This window comes from Eptatretus burgeri, chromosome 12 (genome assembly GCF_056783735.1).
Source record: "Eptatretus burgeri isolate ZD-2024b chromosome 12, Ebu_testis_v1, whole genome shotgun sequence".
Classification (NCBI taxonomy): Eukaryota; Metazoa; Chordata; class Myxini; order Myxiniformes; family Myxinidae; genus Eptatretus; species Eptatretus burgeri.
The window spans coordinates 83,097,274-83,113,378 of record NC_140972.1 but is presented as its reverse complement, the minus strand read 5'-3'; the positions used below and the strand labels follow the sequence as shown (position 1 = coordinate 83,113,378).

The following is a 16,105-nucleotide window of genomic DNA, read 5'->3' as shown; positions in this document are numbered from 1 at the left end:
GTTCTCGATCATTCGAACAACACTTGGTTTTCCAGATCAGGTCGAATAAGCCATAAACCGTAAAGATATGCCAACTGAGGAATACATTTCAGTTTTCTTCCCCAAACTCAGGAGCAATAATTCCCCAAAATAATCCCCAAACTCATAGAAATTGAGGGCAGCAACGATATGTAAATTTGCTCGAGGAAATGTTAACTGATGTGACATTATGTCTGTTTCCAGATTTGTTCACTGCATTTTTCTCTGTAAGTTTTGAACTTTTGTTGTTGACGACATGTTTGGAGAAGAAATTGTGAAAAATGTTTAAATTTTTTTGTTGCAAAGAACATGGGGAATATGGATGTTTATCTTCAAAAGGGGGAGCATGCAGTGACACCAAGGAGCTCCTTGAATGCGGCTCTTACACACCTTTATATGTAGCTGGATGTGGGTCTGTTGGCAGACTACTTTGTGACTTCAGGGCTTGGAAGTGAACTACTCAGAGACTCTGTTTGCCTTTGTCCATGATTATCTTATTCACCTGATCACTTCATGTGCGAGTTGGCAGTGCTTTCACATTTGATTGTTGAAAATCGCATGACATTAGTTATATAATTAAATATTTTTTGAAAAAGTGGACCATTATGTGGTACTACCCTGGCCAAAACCCTGCACAACAAGTTGAAGTATCATCAGATAAATAATTTCACTGACAGAAACTAAAATTACAGTTCTGCTAAGGTGTTGTGAGATGGAACACTGCATTATTGAGCAAGTCGTTTGGAAGTGATGAAAGCCTGCTGTCCAGTTTGATATCATGTGAATCTTGGAAAAGATCATGTGAGGTTCTCTCAACTGCTTGAAATACATCCTTCTCTCACTATATTATCCATAATGTCCCATGTTTCAGTGACTTCAAACCCAGATCTCGACAAAATGTAATCTTGTAAACTGGATCGTGGAATGACTAAAAACCTCCAATACTGACCCTTTTCCTGCAAACCTCCAATACTGATCCTTCTGTTCCATATTGAGTGGCTTCTGCAATCATTCCATATGAATCTATCAATTTTTTAAGTTTTATTTTATTTACTTTAAGGAATGCCTGGCTTTGTGATTTTTCTCCACATATGCAACGGTGTGCAGCTTTTGATGGCATCGTCTCTTTTCCCATTCAGAAAAAATTTGCCTGAGGGTGAATTGTGAACCAAATTATGTTCTGGTTGAGATAAATGACATCTCCAGAAACCTGGAAATCTTTTATTATGTTTTTGCCAAGATTCTACCTTATGACAAATTGTTCCTCATCCCAGAAGCAGATTGGTTACAGCTGCAACCCTCACAACCAAACTAGCAAAGATAAGAAGGTAGTCATTTCTTCACACCAATTAACCTCTCATAATATGCAAGACATTTATAAATAGTACAATGGAGTATATTGTTTTGCCTTGTGTGCCAGCTTCCATAAATCCCATTCCTTACTCCTGGATTTGATGGAACTTAGATGTCTGACCATCATAGAGATCATCTGCCAAGAGGAATACGCACAATGCCACATTTCCCCCTCTCTCACGCGGGCAAATTTACAGCCTCATGATCTGCTACAATTTAATTTTCCACTCCCTATGTTTTCAGCCGAGGATGTACCACATTCATCCAAGAAAACCTTGCAAAGTCCAGATATTTTTCTCACCAACATTACTTTGTCAACCTTTTATCCCCATACCTACCAATGTAAAATCTGGAGCTCGTGCATCAGAGAGTTGCGGCATGGCATCTCATGAAAATTTCTGGTCACATGGGTCATGGACGCCATTTTGTTTCCATAATTTACCACAAACTACAATATTCATCGCTTGCGTTATTTGTACATCAGGCAGCGCTGTATATAGTTCTCCTATTTATCATATTTATATGTATACAAGTGGGGTGTGCTTACACATTGTGCAAGAATACGAACTGTACTTCCCCCATTGTCTCGTGTCGCTCACCTGCATTTTATTTTCATTTATTTATTTTATTTTCATTTATGGATGCTTTCCGACAGTCCTGTGATTTTCCTGGTGTCTTGGCTTCAATGGCCGCCGGCCACAAAATTACCGTGCTTCCCCATTGTCTTGGATCACTCACCTGCATTTTTTTTCTTCATTCATTTTTTTTCACTTATTTATGTTTTCATTTCTGGATGTTGTCCGATTCCGTGAATTTTTTCCGGTGTACTGGCTTCGATGTCCATCAGCACGAAAATTTCAGCTTTCTACGTCACCTAGAAGGTACCAATCTTTAATAACAGTTTGTGTCAGTCAATGAGTGAGTCAGTCAGTGGTGAGAAAATAGCTTTATATATGAGCGAGATATGCTTACACATTGTGTAAGCATCCGAAATGTGCTTCCCCCTTGTCTCGGGTCACTCACTTGCATTTGATTTTTCATTTATTTGTTTTCATTTATTTATATTTTCATTTACTGATGCTTTCCAACAGTTCAGTGATTTTTTTTTCCTGGTGCATCACCTCCAATGTCCTTCAGCACACAAAATTACCGTGCTTCCCCATTGTCTCGTGTCGCTCACCTGAATTTTTTTTCATTTATTTATAGTTTCATTTATGGATGTTGTCTTACGATTCTGTGAATTTTTCTGGTGTAGCGGCTTCGATGTCCATCGGCATGCAAAATTTCAGCTTTCTACATCACCACCCGGAAGGTACCGATCTTTAATATCAGTGAGTGAGTGAGTGAGTGGTTAGAAAGAGGTTTATATATTAGATTAGATGTATGTTATTCTCACAAAATGTAGAGATGCTGTACCTTTTGGTGCATCAATCGGTTGGAAAAGCGATTCAGAATGCACAGAATCCCCCTAAATGCCAAAATAAGGAAATGATGGGAGAACAGAGTGAGACAACTGGGATGGATATCGACTTCATCGTCATTTCTGTGCCAAGTTAGTATCGTCCCTTGTACTCGTATATATTTATGTGTGTTGCTTTGCTTGTGTTTGTCGTTTCGAACTGGATCACAAAGGTTTTTCACTGCCTTGAGATTTTAATATCGAATACTAAAGAATATCTAAAAAATATCGTGAACAATTTCAACTGAAATCTCAGCTCAAAAAATCATCATAGCTGTTCAACACCATCTCATGTCTTCCCCCATCCAAAAGCATGATCTTTTATATCCCCATTAATCCACCCCAAACCTACCTCCTTCAAATTCCCTGTTTTTCTGATTGAAAAGTTCCCTCTCTCACCCCCTCTTGTCTCCTGCTCCCTTTGTTATATGTTCTGTGTGTTAGCTGTTAAACGAGCCTCAACAATGTATACAAAATAATAATAACAAGTCTGGAGACGGTGATGGTTCACGAGCAATGTGCACGGTGCGCCTTTTTTATTTTTTGACCTTCGAGGGGACGCCAAGGGCAAACTAGCGGGAATCTGGAAAAACGTAAATGATGAAAGTTGTAGTACTCGAAGAGCACTACTTACATACCAACTTTCATTCAAAACAGTTGAAAACTCGAGGAGCTCGATGCCCAATTTATTGATTTTTTTTGACATTTTCTAAGTTCATGACCTGTGACCTTGACCTTGGGAGGAAAATGAAAAATCGAGCTCTGTGGGGCTATGCAGGTTTCATTGGGCTAACCAAATACTGAAACCCCTGCCAGATTCAACAAACCCCCTCGGAGAAGATGTAACTTGAAATCAGCTACCCCCTAAAAACCAAAGATCGCAAAGCACAGCAAGATAGCTCACTCGTGCGCAATCGCGTTCAATTCTGTGAAGTACTCAACGGAGCAGAATGGTGGCCATTTTCGCAAGCAAGCTGCTTTCTTGGTTGTAGTTCGACCGCGGAGTAGGAGGCAGGAGAGGGGTGGGAAAGAGAGTAAGGCGATGATACATTAGCCGTGTACAAGAAAGTTTCTTTTTATCACAAGTGAAATTACACAAATTAAGAGATGAGGTAGAAGAAATGGGAGAGAGAGAGAAATTAGGATGGAGAAATAGAGAAGAAGAGAAGCTAACAGATAAAAAAAAAGAATAGGCAAATTGAGAGAGGAAAGGATAAAAATCAAAGCCCAGACACACGCAGAAAGTATATTATTCTCACCTGGAGATGTGTGTATATTATATATATATATATATATATATATATATATATATATATATATATATATATATATATATATATATATATATATATATATATCAACAAAAGAAGTCATGCAACACAATCTGTATGATAAATATCACCTTCCAAGAAAGTATCCTTCGAAGTAACTATTTAGGCATGGGGAGAAATCCGGGGAGGGGAGGCAAGGGTCACCCCCCCCCCCCACACACACACACAATCACAGAGGGACACACACAGCAAACATTCAATATGCAATAACCTGTTACAATATCAAAATAATAGCTGTACACGTAAATATGGAAGAATTTCTATGTAAACTTCATAACTTTACAAATGTCTTTGTATTCCAAGTACAGTATTTCTTTCTTTTCCTTTCCTTTACAAGTCTGCATTTTCCAGTGTCTTCATTCATGCATATGGATTTACTTTACGAGAAAAAAAAAATCTATGTGTCATTGGCAAATGTACTTTTAAACGCTTACCTGCAATGATTTTTCACACATTTTACAGGTGGAAATGAAACTCGCAGTACCCATGCTGAACATTGCATCATCTCTTGACAATTAATGAAAAGATAAATTATTTTCAATTATTTGCACTACATCAAAATATCAGATGCACGGGTGTCCATGTATTTAAACATTCCAGTGTTCATATACATTTCAATGTCTTGTACAATTTTAAATCCTATCCCAACAATGTACTTGTATGTAATGCATCATGACAGCAGAAATGAATGATCTGTTTGTTTTCCTTCGTTTTGCGACAGAGCCATGTGCTTGAATGAACATTAGATTCTATAAAGGTCTGCAATATATATTATTACATGCAAATATCATGAAACCATTATTAAATCAGATTAATGATCTTCATTAAACAAGAACTGTAGTACCCATACATTTGCATGTAGATCAAAGATAGATAAATGTAGGCTGTAGTTCAAATAATGCAGATCACAGAGTATGAAAGAACTTATCCCAGCAAGCATTATGAGACATGAATCCCTCCTTCCAAGCATTTACACTGGATATTTTAGTACATGCATATGAAGCTCAAAGAGGTTAAAGGGATTCTGTTGGAGTGAAATCCATGTTTACGGATGTATGGGCTGTACTATACAAAATGATGATGGTCATAACTGAAATATGCAGTAAGCTTTGACTTTCCAAAAGTGCAAATTCATTATAATGTGTTTTAATGTACCGTGCCCCAGGCAAAAAATTAAGAACACCAGAAACAAAATAAAAATTAGTACTCATGTTCACAAGCCATTCTAGTGGTAATAATTCCGGGTTGTTGGCGAGCGCAAACTCGCTCTGCCTGCCTGCTAAAATTGCCGCCAAGGGCGTCCATTGGATACTTCACTGTTTCGCATGAGTGGGCTATCTTGCTCCGCTTTACGATCTTTGCTAAAAACACATGTTTTTTGGGCATGGATCTGCCCATAATGGGTGCACCACGCCCATTCTCAGGAAAACACAACTAGATCATGATATAAACCTCCCACCAAAATTTTATCAGGATCGTTTCAAAACCCACGGAGCTATGCTTGGGACAGACAGACAGACAGCAATAACGAATATAGTGGTCACTTACTGACTCGTGAACCAATTATTTAATATTATCTTCCTTTGGGGCACAGAGACGAACAAACACCCCCCCCCCCCCCGTCGTTTTGCTGATGGGAATACTAAGAGAGGGGAGAAAGAAAAAGAGGGGAGAGAGGGGGAGGGGTCGGAGAGAGGGAGGAGGTGGAGGGAGAAAGAGAGGATATATATATATATATATATATATATATATATATATATATATATATACATATACATATACATATTTTTTTGGTGCGCATGTGTGCGCACACACACACACACACACACACACACACACGCGCCCGCACGCACACGCACGCACACGCACACACACACGCGCACGCACGCGCCCGCACACACACACACGCACACACACACACACGCACGCACACGCACACACACACATACACACACGCGCCCGCACACACACACACGCACACACACACACATACACACACGCGCGCGCACACACACACGCACGCAGACGCACACGCACACACACGCACGCACGCACACGTCTCGCGAGACTAATAAAGGAACACGGAAGTTCTGGGAACGGACTCAAACATTTTTTTTTTTTCTACATTTGCACATTCCGGTTTGAACCGTCCGTCCAGTGAACATTTGCGTGACCGTCACCTCACTTGAGGTGTATAGAGACACAACTATTATGTCAACTGTATATACCTCTCCTTTTTACGATATCGGATTATATACAGTATTACAATAGTTTCATCGTTTGTGTCGATCTGAAGAGCGAACGGAAAAAAAAAACGTGCTCCACCAGTCATCTCGACCCGGAAGTAAAAAGTGGTCCAACAGTTTACGTTGACCCGGAAGTAGTAGGTGGTCTGTGCGTTGCGCAGTATGGCGTTTACAGGTAATGTGGGTAAACAAGAGTTGTTGGAACGTTTACGACGCCAGGAAAGGTTGCTTGACAACAGGTATGGAAACAATGAATCGGCGGTGTCCGGAGTTGATATAACCTGGTTTATTTATCAAGTCAGACGGGCGTTGTCTCGGCTGAATTGTAACTCGTAACCCTCCAGCGTCTCTATCCGTCAGAGAGTTCTTGAAAACCTTACCGGACGGTGGAGTCAAGGTGGAGGAGCTTGTTTACCGGCTGCGAACGGCGGTGTCGAGGCTGAGCGAGGCCCATCACCTCGCCGGGGTACTCTCTAATGCAACCCATGAACGCACCGTTCCTTGCCCCGTACGAGGCACCACGCTTATTGGTTGTGGTGGTGGTGGTGGAGAAGCTTGTTTGGACCCCGAGTCACCGAATCAGGTTGTACACGTGTCTTTGAACAGGTGCATCAAATCAGGTGGCACTACGTCACCCAAGGTGTGTGAATTGGGCGCAGGTGTGAGAAAAGTTGGGAAAGATGGAGATAAGTTCCACAACGACGTGCGATTGGTGCAGGTAATAAATGATAATGATAATAATCGAGTGCAGGATTGTTTTGCTGAAAGCACCAACGAACAAATGTCTGAAAATTTTTCAAGCCACATGATTGGTGGAAGACCTCAGGTGGATGGCCCAGAGCCGACTACCGACGGAGTGTCCCCTAACGAGGATGCACTGATTGAAGGTCTCAACAGCGTTCACCTTTCAAACGATGATCACCTGCATCACCTGCTCCCGTGCTCTGCTGTTGACGACATCTCCCAGGTGGATGCATCGGGTGGCTCAAACCCCTTTGTTACCTTCTCCCAAAAGCCTCACTTCATTGAAGTCATTGAGAACAGGCAAAGGAATCCGTGCTGCAGAAAAGAACAGTTCAGACCATACAGGTGAACCTTTTTTTGAGTGTTTTTATTTGGCGTGAATGTTTAAAAATAATTATATGTATATATATATATATATATATATATATATATATATATATATATATATATATATATATATATATATATATATATATATATATATACTGTGCATTATAATTCGATTCATTTTTTTGTTTTAAGCTCACCTGGAACGCAGTTCAGGTGAGGTATTGGCGTCGCACGGAGTCGGTCGGTCTCTGTATGTAAACATCTCCCAAGTTGGATGCATCAGGTTTGTTGAACACGACTTGGCCACAACCTTCATCATCGTGATGTGCTGAAACGAATACGGTCGTCCTATTTTCTTCAAACTTTGTGGAACTTCTGAGAACCAAGGCCTCCTGATTCCTTGCAAATCCCATGGAAAACAAATTGCATATCAAGTTAGTAAATTTTGAAGGTCGTTCTGATTCCAGGATCGCTACTTTTGACTTCTTTTCAAAAGCTATTCGCCCGATGTAGACGTAACCTGGTAGGAATCGTCGCTGCACGGTGATTTCACAAGTTTGTTCAAACCATCGGCTAATTTACACATTTTGGGGGTCATCCACATCTACCTGTGTTTCCCCGGTTCAACCAGGTGAGTGCAGGGGCATTTCCCTTATTTTTCATTTTCAGTACTGTATTGTACAGTGCCCTACCAAAAGGATGGAGTGAATACTTCTGATTTTTAACAATCTGGGATATGAGCAATCTCTTCATTCATTCATTTTGTACATAACCTGTGACTGCTGGTCGCATCATTGCTGAGAGCATGGCTGTGCCACTAAGGCAGTGCCTCTGTAGCTTAGGGTAGGAATTTAGAATTTGTTCAGGGTGCCAGCGATAGCTCGTCTTCTCTTTGCAAAGAACACTATGGGATCTATAATGTCCATCAACTAACGCCGGCAGATGGGACGCCCAGTTAAATGTTCATCCGAGGGACGGCACACACCTTGATGAATCGCCCTGCCTTTGCTGAAGCACCAGGACGACAGTTTTTTTTGCTTGGTCGGGATTTGAATACAGGCTAGGCAGCTCAAAGGTGAGTGTGCCTTCCTTTAGAGTTTAGACCATCCTGCCACCTCAACACAATATTCTGAACTATCTATATTGGTATCTGGTAGCATGTTCTTTGGCATCATACGGTGCTCGAATCTGTGAAGACTTTGAATCGATGATGTTCTGTATGATAGCCTGATCCAGTTTTTTTTCCAAGCATGGCCGTAGGTTTTCTTACATCTCATGTATTATTTAGCAGAGGTCGGCTTTTCCGCAACTCCCAATCCACGTTCGCAGATCTCCAATGGCATTCATGCCAGGAATCTGTGGCGCCCAGAGAAGAAACTGTAACGCATTCAGTCTCGGGTAGGCAGAGGTGGTTCTCTGCATATTGCATGTGACACCATTTTCTCACAGTAAAAGTTTTCCAAACTGCAAAATGCCTTGCTGGTAGAGTGGTAAGAGGGTTTCTTGTTAACCATTATGGTATTTTGTAGGATGTAACATATTTCCTGCAGGAAGACGGTGCCACGTGCAATCCACAGAGAACCACCACCATTGCTTGGAAAGGAGGAATGAGCTGCTGCTTGTTGAACGTGTGTTTTAGACGTGTAAACCTTCAGAGCCTTTCACGTTTTTGACACTTTCACCTTTTAAACTCCTGAAGACAATTTTAAACCTTTTATACCCTTTGTACCTTGTTTTTTTTTTTAAGACAATCTGTACCCTTCACACCTTTACACCCTTTCGACCCTTTCAGACCCCTCTGGCCCTTTAGACCCTTTATAATTAGACCCTATAAGACTCTGTTCTGTTGTGTATGACAACTTGGCTGCCGGGGTAGCTATTATTTATTGGAAGCGTGGCCGTGCCACTGATGCTGTGCCCCTCTACCAGGATACTGGTACTCGTTTTGGCGACAGAAGGATGACAGGCTGAGTCAACCCCACTTGGTGTTAATTCAGCAGCCAACAGGGCTTGAACTCAGGACTCTAAGATCCTAAGGTAGCCCACCCTAACCACTAAGCCAACACCAGGTTGTATCGTAAGACCCCGAAGACCCTTTAAAGACCCTCAAAAACTCCAAGACACTAAACCTTTTTTTTTTCTTTTAATCCCAAGACCCATTTGACCTCTTAAAACCCCTAGGACACTTCAGACCCCGTTAGACTTTGGCTGAGGGCCTTCAGAAATAACACTTGAGGTTCACCAGTCATAATCAAAAGGCTATCCATTGGTAAAACACCTCAGTACTGAGATAAGAGGATGAAAAAGAGAATTAATTTATTGAATTTCTTTCTTTTTTCAGGTTTTGCTCATCTTGGTTTAGTGGCATAGGAAAAAATCCCACCTGGCATCGGAAAAAGTCCCACCTGGCATAGGAAAACGAGGACAAATGTGTCCAAGAGCAGCATCCTAAAGGTTTTGTCGGCTAAAAAAATAAAATAAAATAAACTTCCGATATTTTGTCACATGCCTTGATTAAGCCAATAGCGAGACCAGTCATAGTGTATTTACGAAATAAATAATGTATTTACGAATTTACAATACATTAAATGGAATAATCTTTAAATAGTAACGTCAACTTTTCGAAACTTTAAAGCAAATGTCCAAATATATTTAAAAGTTCATGATAGACGCTCTCAAAAGGCACCCTCAATGCGAGGATGTGTAGAAGTGCTTAGTATTTAAGGAGATCCAGATCGTGTATATAAAAGAGCCGAGTCCGAATATAAAGGTTTTGTCTTCACAAGAAGAAGAACAACGCCGAGCGTTCCTCGAGCAGCGTTCGCTACGCGAGACGCTGCTAAAAATCCCACCTGGCAACAGCACATAGCAAAGAGAAAACGGTGTCCATGACAACAATTTCACCCCATTATCATCAAATGGGATATTTTTATGATTTTATTATTGCCCAACCTCAGGAATTTTTCAAGATATCAGATTAAAACTGACACAGATTTATTTGTTCAGAGTTGTAGTATACGTGTATAAAATCTGGTCAAAACTAGTCAAAGATCATGGTCAATGCCATCCAAAACATGTAAAACACATATAGGTGGCAATTAGAAAATGTATCAACTTGATTTGTTGTGCACAACATTCAATCATGTAAACCAATTGATAGGTCAAATTTTCCAAATTTCCGTTTCTATGGCAACTATCGTATATTTTCATTTCGCAAGTATCGTGCTATGCACGACATCTTTCTTGTTTGTTACTTGTGAAATCGAAGAAATCTAAGATTTGCAAGTCCTGTATATTGGTTGGTCTGGTTTATGATTCTGTCTGTCTGTCTGTCTGTCTAACAGAATTTTCATCGTATGTCAGTCTGTCTAGTTTGTGAGTGCAATAACTCGCGAATGCTTTCAGCTATCTTCGTCAAGCTGTACCAGAGGATTCCGACGGACAAAGGTGAAGCTGTCAATGTTTATTGACTCTATAGGTCAAAAGGTCAACAACATCGGCCCAAGGTTAACAACTTTGTCGAATTTCTAAGATCCTCAGTTTTCATCCGATTGACTCGAAATTTGAACAGGATTTGCATATCAGGTCACTGAATTCAACCACCAACTATTTTTGAGGACAATATCGGCCGAAGGTCAACAGTCAGTCTAAAGGTCAACAACTTAGGTGAGATTTCTAAAATGCTCAATTTTCATCCGATTTTAAATTTGAAGAAGATATATATTTCAAGTCACTGAATTCAACCACCAATTATTTTTGAGGTCAACTCGTTTGTTACTTGTGAAATTAGACCAAAAGGTCAACATATGCCAAAGGTCAACAACTTGTGTGAGATTTCTAAAATCCTCAATTTTCATCTCATTGACTTGAAATTTTAAGAGAATGTGCATGTCAGGTCACTGAATTCAACCAACAGTTATCTTTGCGGTCAACTTAGGCCAAAAGGTGAACATCAGCCAAAGGTCAACAACCTGGGTGGAATTTCTAAAATCTTCAAATTTCATCCGATGGACAAATTTGAAGAGGATTTGCATGTCAGGTCACTGAATTCAATCACCAACTATTTTTATGGCGAATTTTTTTTGGGGGGGATTTCATAAGTATCATATTCTGCATGACATTTTTCTTTGTTTGTTTGTCTGTCTGTGAGCAGGACATCTCAAAACATTGTGGACTGATTCAAACGAAACTTCATGGACAGGGAGGGACAAGGACAAATTGATTAGATTTTGGTGAAGATCCGAATGTGATAATTTTTTTAAATTTTTTATTGAGTCTTCACCATTGAGAGATGGGGCCAAAAACGATATATAGCACGATATTTCAAAAGGTTGTGGACGAGTTATGACAAAACTAGGTGGACGAGTTGGTGAGGTGAAAAGAACAAGCCAATTTAGATTTTGATTGAGGTTCAAATCCAGATCCGGCCCACCAGTGGGATACAAAACATAAACTGTTTAGCCTGGCGGAGGTATGCATTCTACCGAGTACCGTTCTAGTTTTTATTGCATTCAGAAGTGTTCATTTTGTTCTGGGAGGGCATTGTACTATTTTTTTTTTTTTTTGTATCCTTTTCAGGTCGTTGCAGAAAAACTTGCTACAAAGTCTGGAAAGGATTGTGCCTGTGACACCTGCAAAGCAGCCTGAGGTCCAGGAATCCTTGGCTGCAATGACGTCAGCACACTTACCCCCTCTACATAATGCTCCAGCAAAGATTCTATCTCTAGAAGAAGCAGCAGCACTTCTGCAGAAACAAAAACGAAGACAACAAGTGGGTGTTAGGAGTGGATTTTTGCCTCCACCGGTCATCAAAATGTCTTAGTATGGAAGAAAAAGTTTGTTTGTTGAACATTTCTGTGTTATCGAGCCATTGTAGATGGGATAACCAATTTGACCTCGCTTTAGAAGCTATTTTTTAATTTGTCTACTGAGCCTTGTACATGTCCATTTTCTCCTTCATTATGTTCGCACCATGTTGCTGAGCTTTCCCATCAGTGTTAACATCATGGAGTGATAGGATAAATCAGATGTAGGATGGCCTGGACGGGGTTTTCCAACATAATAGGATCTAATGCCAAATGTTACTCCCAGTATTCCTTAGGCATGGCGTTGCGTCGTAGAGTAGTACACTGCTCATTCAAAGGGTTTGTAATCCGGCTGTCTCCTCTGCTCAAAGCTGCCAGTTTCTGTGTTTGTTCTGGAATGATCCAGGTAAGCTATTGAGTACTCAGACCTTTGTTCATTTAAAAAAATTTTGATCTTCATGCATTACAGGATGGCGGTTCACTGTGGCTCAAATGCAAAGTTGGATGGGCATACTTCTTTGTTTCACCAACAGTTTGCTTTCTTTCACCAACAGTACATTAGTTTATAATGACGGGAGTTTGATAAAATGGAAAGACAACATGTGGGCCGTGCGGAATGAGGGTCTTTTTTGAGACTCTAGTTTCATGTGCTCTTTTGCTGTTTCGTTTGTGTCTGCACTGGCATTCTCAAATCTGTCTTCCCAGGCTATAGTTTCCAGGACACTTGTTCCTTTCTCCATTAGCAGGTTCAAGCCATTTTTGCACAAGCCTGGATGCACCTCCATTGACTCCAATTTGAGGCTCTAACTTGACCGAATCATGAAAACTCGGCTCAGGTTGAGATTTGTTTTTTTTTTTGGTTCTGGTCATGAGACGCGTGACGTAACCAGTAATGGTGCCACCTGTCATGCCATATTTTGAGTCCGTCTCACTTGGCTTCTGTCCTCCATTTTTGTCTTCTGCAATTCCTTGGTTTTCCTCATCCACTCTGTCCACAAACCAGACCGCAAAAGGAAAGTATGCAAGAATAAGGATAGGAGGATGCATCTTTCTGAATGATGTCCCAATAATGTCTGACCTTACGCATGTATGCCCATACACTACGATAATTTTTTTTCCCAAGGTATAATGCTCACAGGGGATCTGCAACACATGATGCACAAACATGCAGGGAAATATATGAGCCAATACCAGACTCGACCAGACAAACAGCTGCTGAGCTTGTGCGAAGTAAAGTTCCTGGGGCACTCTGCTTTTATCTCTACATTAAGTGGGGGCAATTAAAAAGGAATCTCATCCTTCCAATGCTTCCAAATTGATTAGGTTTGTCCATGCTCCATCCACTAAAGAAGGAAAGTAGCATATACCATTTTAAAAGTCATTGGTATGACTCGTCCAGGGTCAAAATCAAAGTGCAGATCTGCGGCCAGGCACTGACATGCAGGGACCTCCGTGCCTCTTCAAATATACAGCTGCGTACACCCTACCCAAATAAACAATGTGATGACATCTCCTTGGGTTCAAAGCTACTAAATGAGGACGCAACCCTGGCCAGAGCCATCAAGACCAGGGTTTGTCCCAAACAGCTTGAACCTGATAATGGAGACTAAAGAAATTAATTGTTGTATAGTCCTTTCATATATATTTCCAAGCCGAATCGAAAACGAGTCTTAAGCTTGAAAAACAGCGACTTGATTATGAAAGCTAGTGTCATCTTTTGCTTCAATGATTCCCATGCTTCTCCTTGCTTTCCACTGCGGTTCAATCAACGTTCTGTCAAATCTTTCCATCTGTGAGCGAACCAACTTATGACCAGCACTTGAATGAACTCACCTTCTGTTTGTAATTGTTGGATTCTGCTTTTCTGTTTTTGGGCTCTGCTGCATATTTGTAAAACTTGTGTCACTAATACGCAGGAGTAACTGTACAATGGGCTGACAGAATGGCTTGGAGGTACACACACTCACCTCAAAGCTTTCAAACCTGGGTTTGAATCATGACCAAGCTGTAAACTGTCTTCCCGGTGTTTCACCGGCAGAGTGATTCATCAACGTGTGTTCCGTCCCTCGGACGGACGTTAAAATGAGCGTCCCATCTGCCAGCATTCGTTGGTGCATGTTAAAGATCCCACGGTGTCCTTCGCGAAGTGTCGGCGACATATCGCCGGCACCTTGAACAATTTACAAATTCATGCCCTAACCAGCAGAGGGCATTGCATCAGTGGCATAGCCACGCCTTCAGCCAATGACACTACCCCTCAGCCTTGTGTTCAATATGATCGAAGAACTGTACAATACTTTTTTCGGAGTTATATTTTCTTGACATGTCGAGTCTTCCCAAAGGTTTTTCTGCAATCACATAGTATTCCAATATTGCACGTAATCTCTGATGTGTCTTGTGATGCTCTGTCCGGTCTGGTTTAAGGCAGCCAAAGCTGTCTCATGGTAAGGATTATGTTGATTAGTTTACCCTTGCCTTACGAGTGGAGGTCAGAGCAGGAATTTGGAATTTGTTCAAGGTGTGGGTGATGACTCCACTCTTTGTGAAACACACCTTTGGATCTTTAACGTCCACCATCTCATGCTATCGGAGAAGACACCCTGCTTAACATCCATCGAAGGGACGGTGCATTTTGTTGGAAGCCCTGCTTCCTAAGCATCGATCCAACAGTTTACAGTAATGTCAGAAATCAAACCCTGACTTGAGAGCTTGTAGTTATATGGTGTTCTATAATTCTCAAGGTAGTTAGGCTACCTCTGCATTCTCCTGTCAGGTAATCTCTCATATCATGAAGTTCATTTAGTTTATACTTTACAGCCCATTATTTTAGATACTTAATGCCATTGTAGAAGTCTTCTTCAGTATTATGAGCAAATGACTTGGCATTACTTTGTTGTCCACATCAGCTGATCTGGAAATTTATGAACTTTGATTTTTTGAAGATAACCATCTTCTGTACAAATAAGACCTCGGAATTCTGAACATTTGAAGATTCCTCTTTGCTTCATCCTCATGCTTAAACTGGCTTCGGGTGGTTGGAGGACAGGAGGGATTTTGGCAGTGACCTAATTTTTGAGATGGCGGTTGCTATTGTTGTTCGTAGTGTTTGACAATCATTTCTAATTGTTATGTCCATGTTATAGGAGTTGCAGATGAACCTTGCAGCAGCCAAGCTGAGCGAACACACGAATATTCACATGGACCCTTTTGAGGCCAACCTGGGAAAGAACAGCTGTTATCGTGATGCACATTTGCAGCAGGAAGAAGATGATGATGAAGAAGAAGAAGAAGAAGATGTGGAGAGAGAGGATTATAACTAATAATATTGGTGTTTGTCACATCTGCTTTCCACTATGACTAAACTGATAAAATAAAACAATTTTTTTTATCTGTATAAATGATGTTCTATTATCCTTATTATTCTGTCCTTGATTCCATTTAGTTGCAAATACAATTTGCAGATGCACCTGTTATCATTTTGTCATTTTGATTTTAGAAATAGACCTTTTATCGAAAGTATCAAATATAATAGGAACAGGACATGAATTTTTTGGTGAATCGCAAGGGTAATTTCAAAGGAAGGAATTGTTCGATTTGATCATTCTTACACTGAAAAAAAAAATCGACCTTTAAGCGGTTAATGCAACTTTGGTGAATTTCCTGTTAATTTGTTTGAGGCAGCCAAGTCTTATCCCCAGCAGGGGATCTGCGTGAACTCGGTGTGCATGTCCCGAATTAGACGGCGCTGCTCGGTCTCTCAAAGTCGAGCGTTCAATATGACACTTCAAGGAGACCGAGATATCGAAGCCACGATTGCTC

General features: G+C 40.8%; 1 protein-coding gene and 1 long non-coding RNA gene across 3 annotated transcripts in view; one reads left to right on the top strand and one right to left on the bottom strand.

Annotated features, from left to right (window-relative positions):
- Nucleotides 1–6,508: 6,508 nt before the first annotated feature.
- Nucleotides 6,509–15,759, top strand: POLR2M (RNA polymerase II subunit M). Of its 2 annotated transcripts, none has more exons than XM_085848696.1 (4): nucleotides 6,509–6,646; nucleotides 6,768–7,496; nucleotides 12,060–12,252; nucleotides 15,430–15,759. In XM_085848696.1, exons 1-4 carry the CDS (start codon nucleotides 6,570–6,572, stop codon nucleotides 15,604–15,606), a joined length of 1,176 nt encoding a protein of 391 aa, XP_085704822.1. In that variant the 5' UTR covers nucleotides 6,509–6,569; the 3' UTR covers nucleotides 15,607–15,759. The 2 variants fall into 2 exon arrangements, with proteins under 2 accessions (XP_085704822.1, XP_085704823.1); XM_085848697.1 differs by having other exon boundaries at nucleotides 6,752–7,496.
- Nucleotides 7,535–16,105, bottom strand: part of LOC147016012 (uncharacterized) — a 40,883-nt gene continuing 32,312 nt past the window's right edge. Inside the window, exon 3 of the long non-coding RNA XR_015049970.1 lies at nucleotides 7,535–7,880. This is a non-coding gene — a long non-coding RNA (uncharacterized LOC147016012). The remainder of the gene's footprint in view (nucleotides 7,881–16,105) is intronic.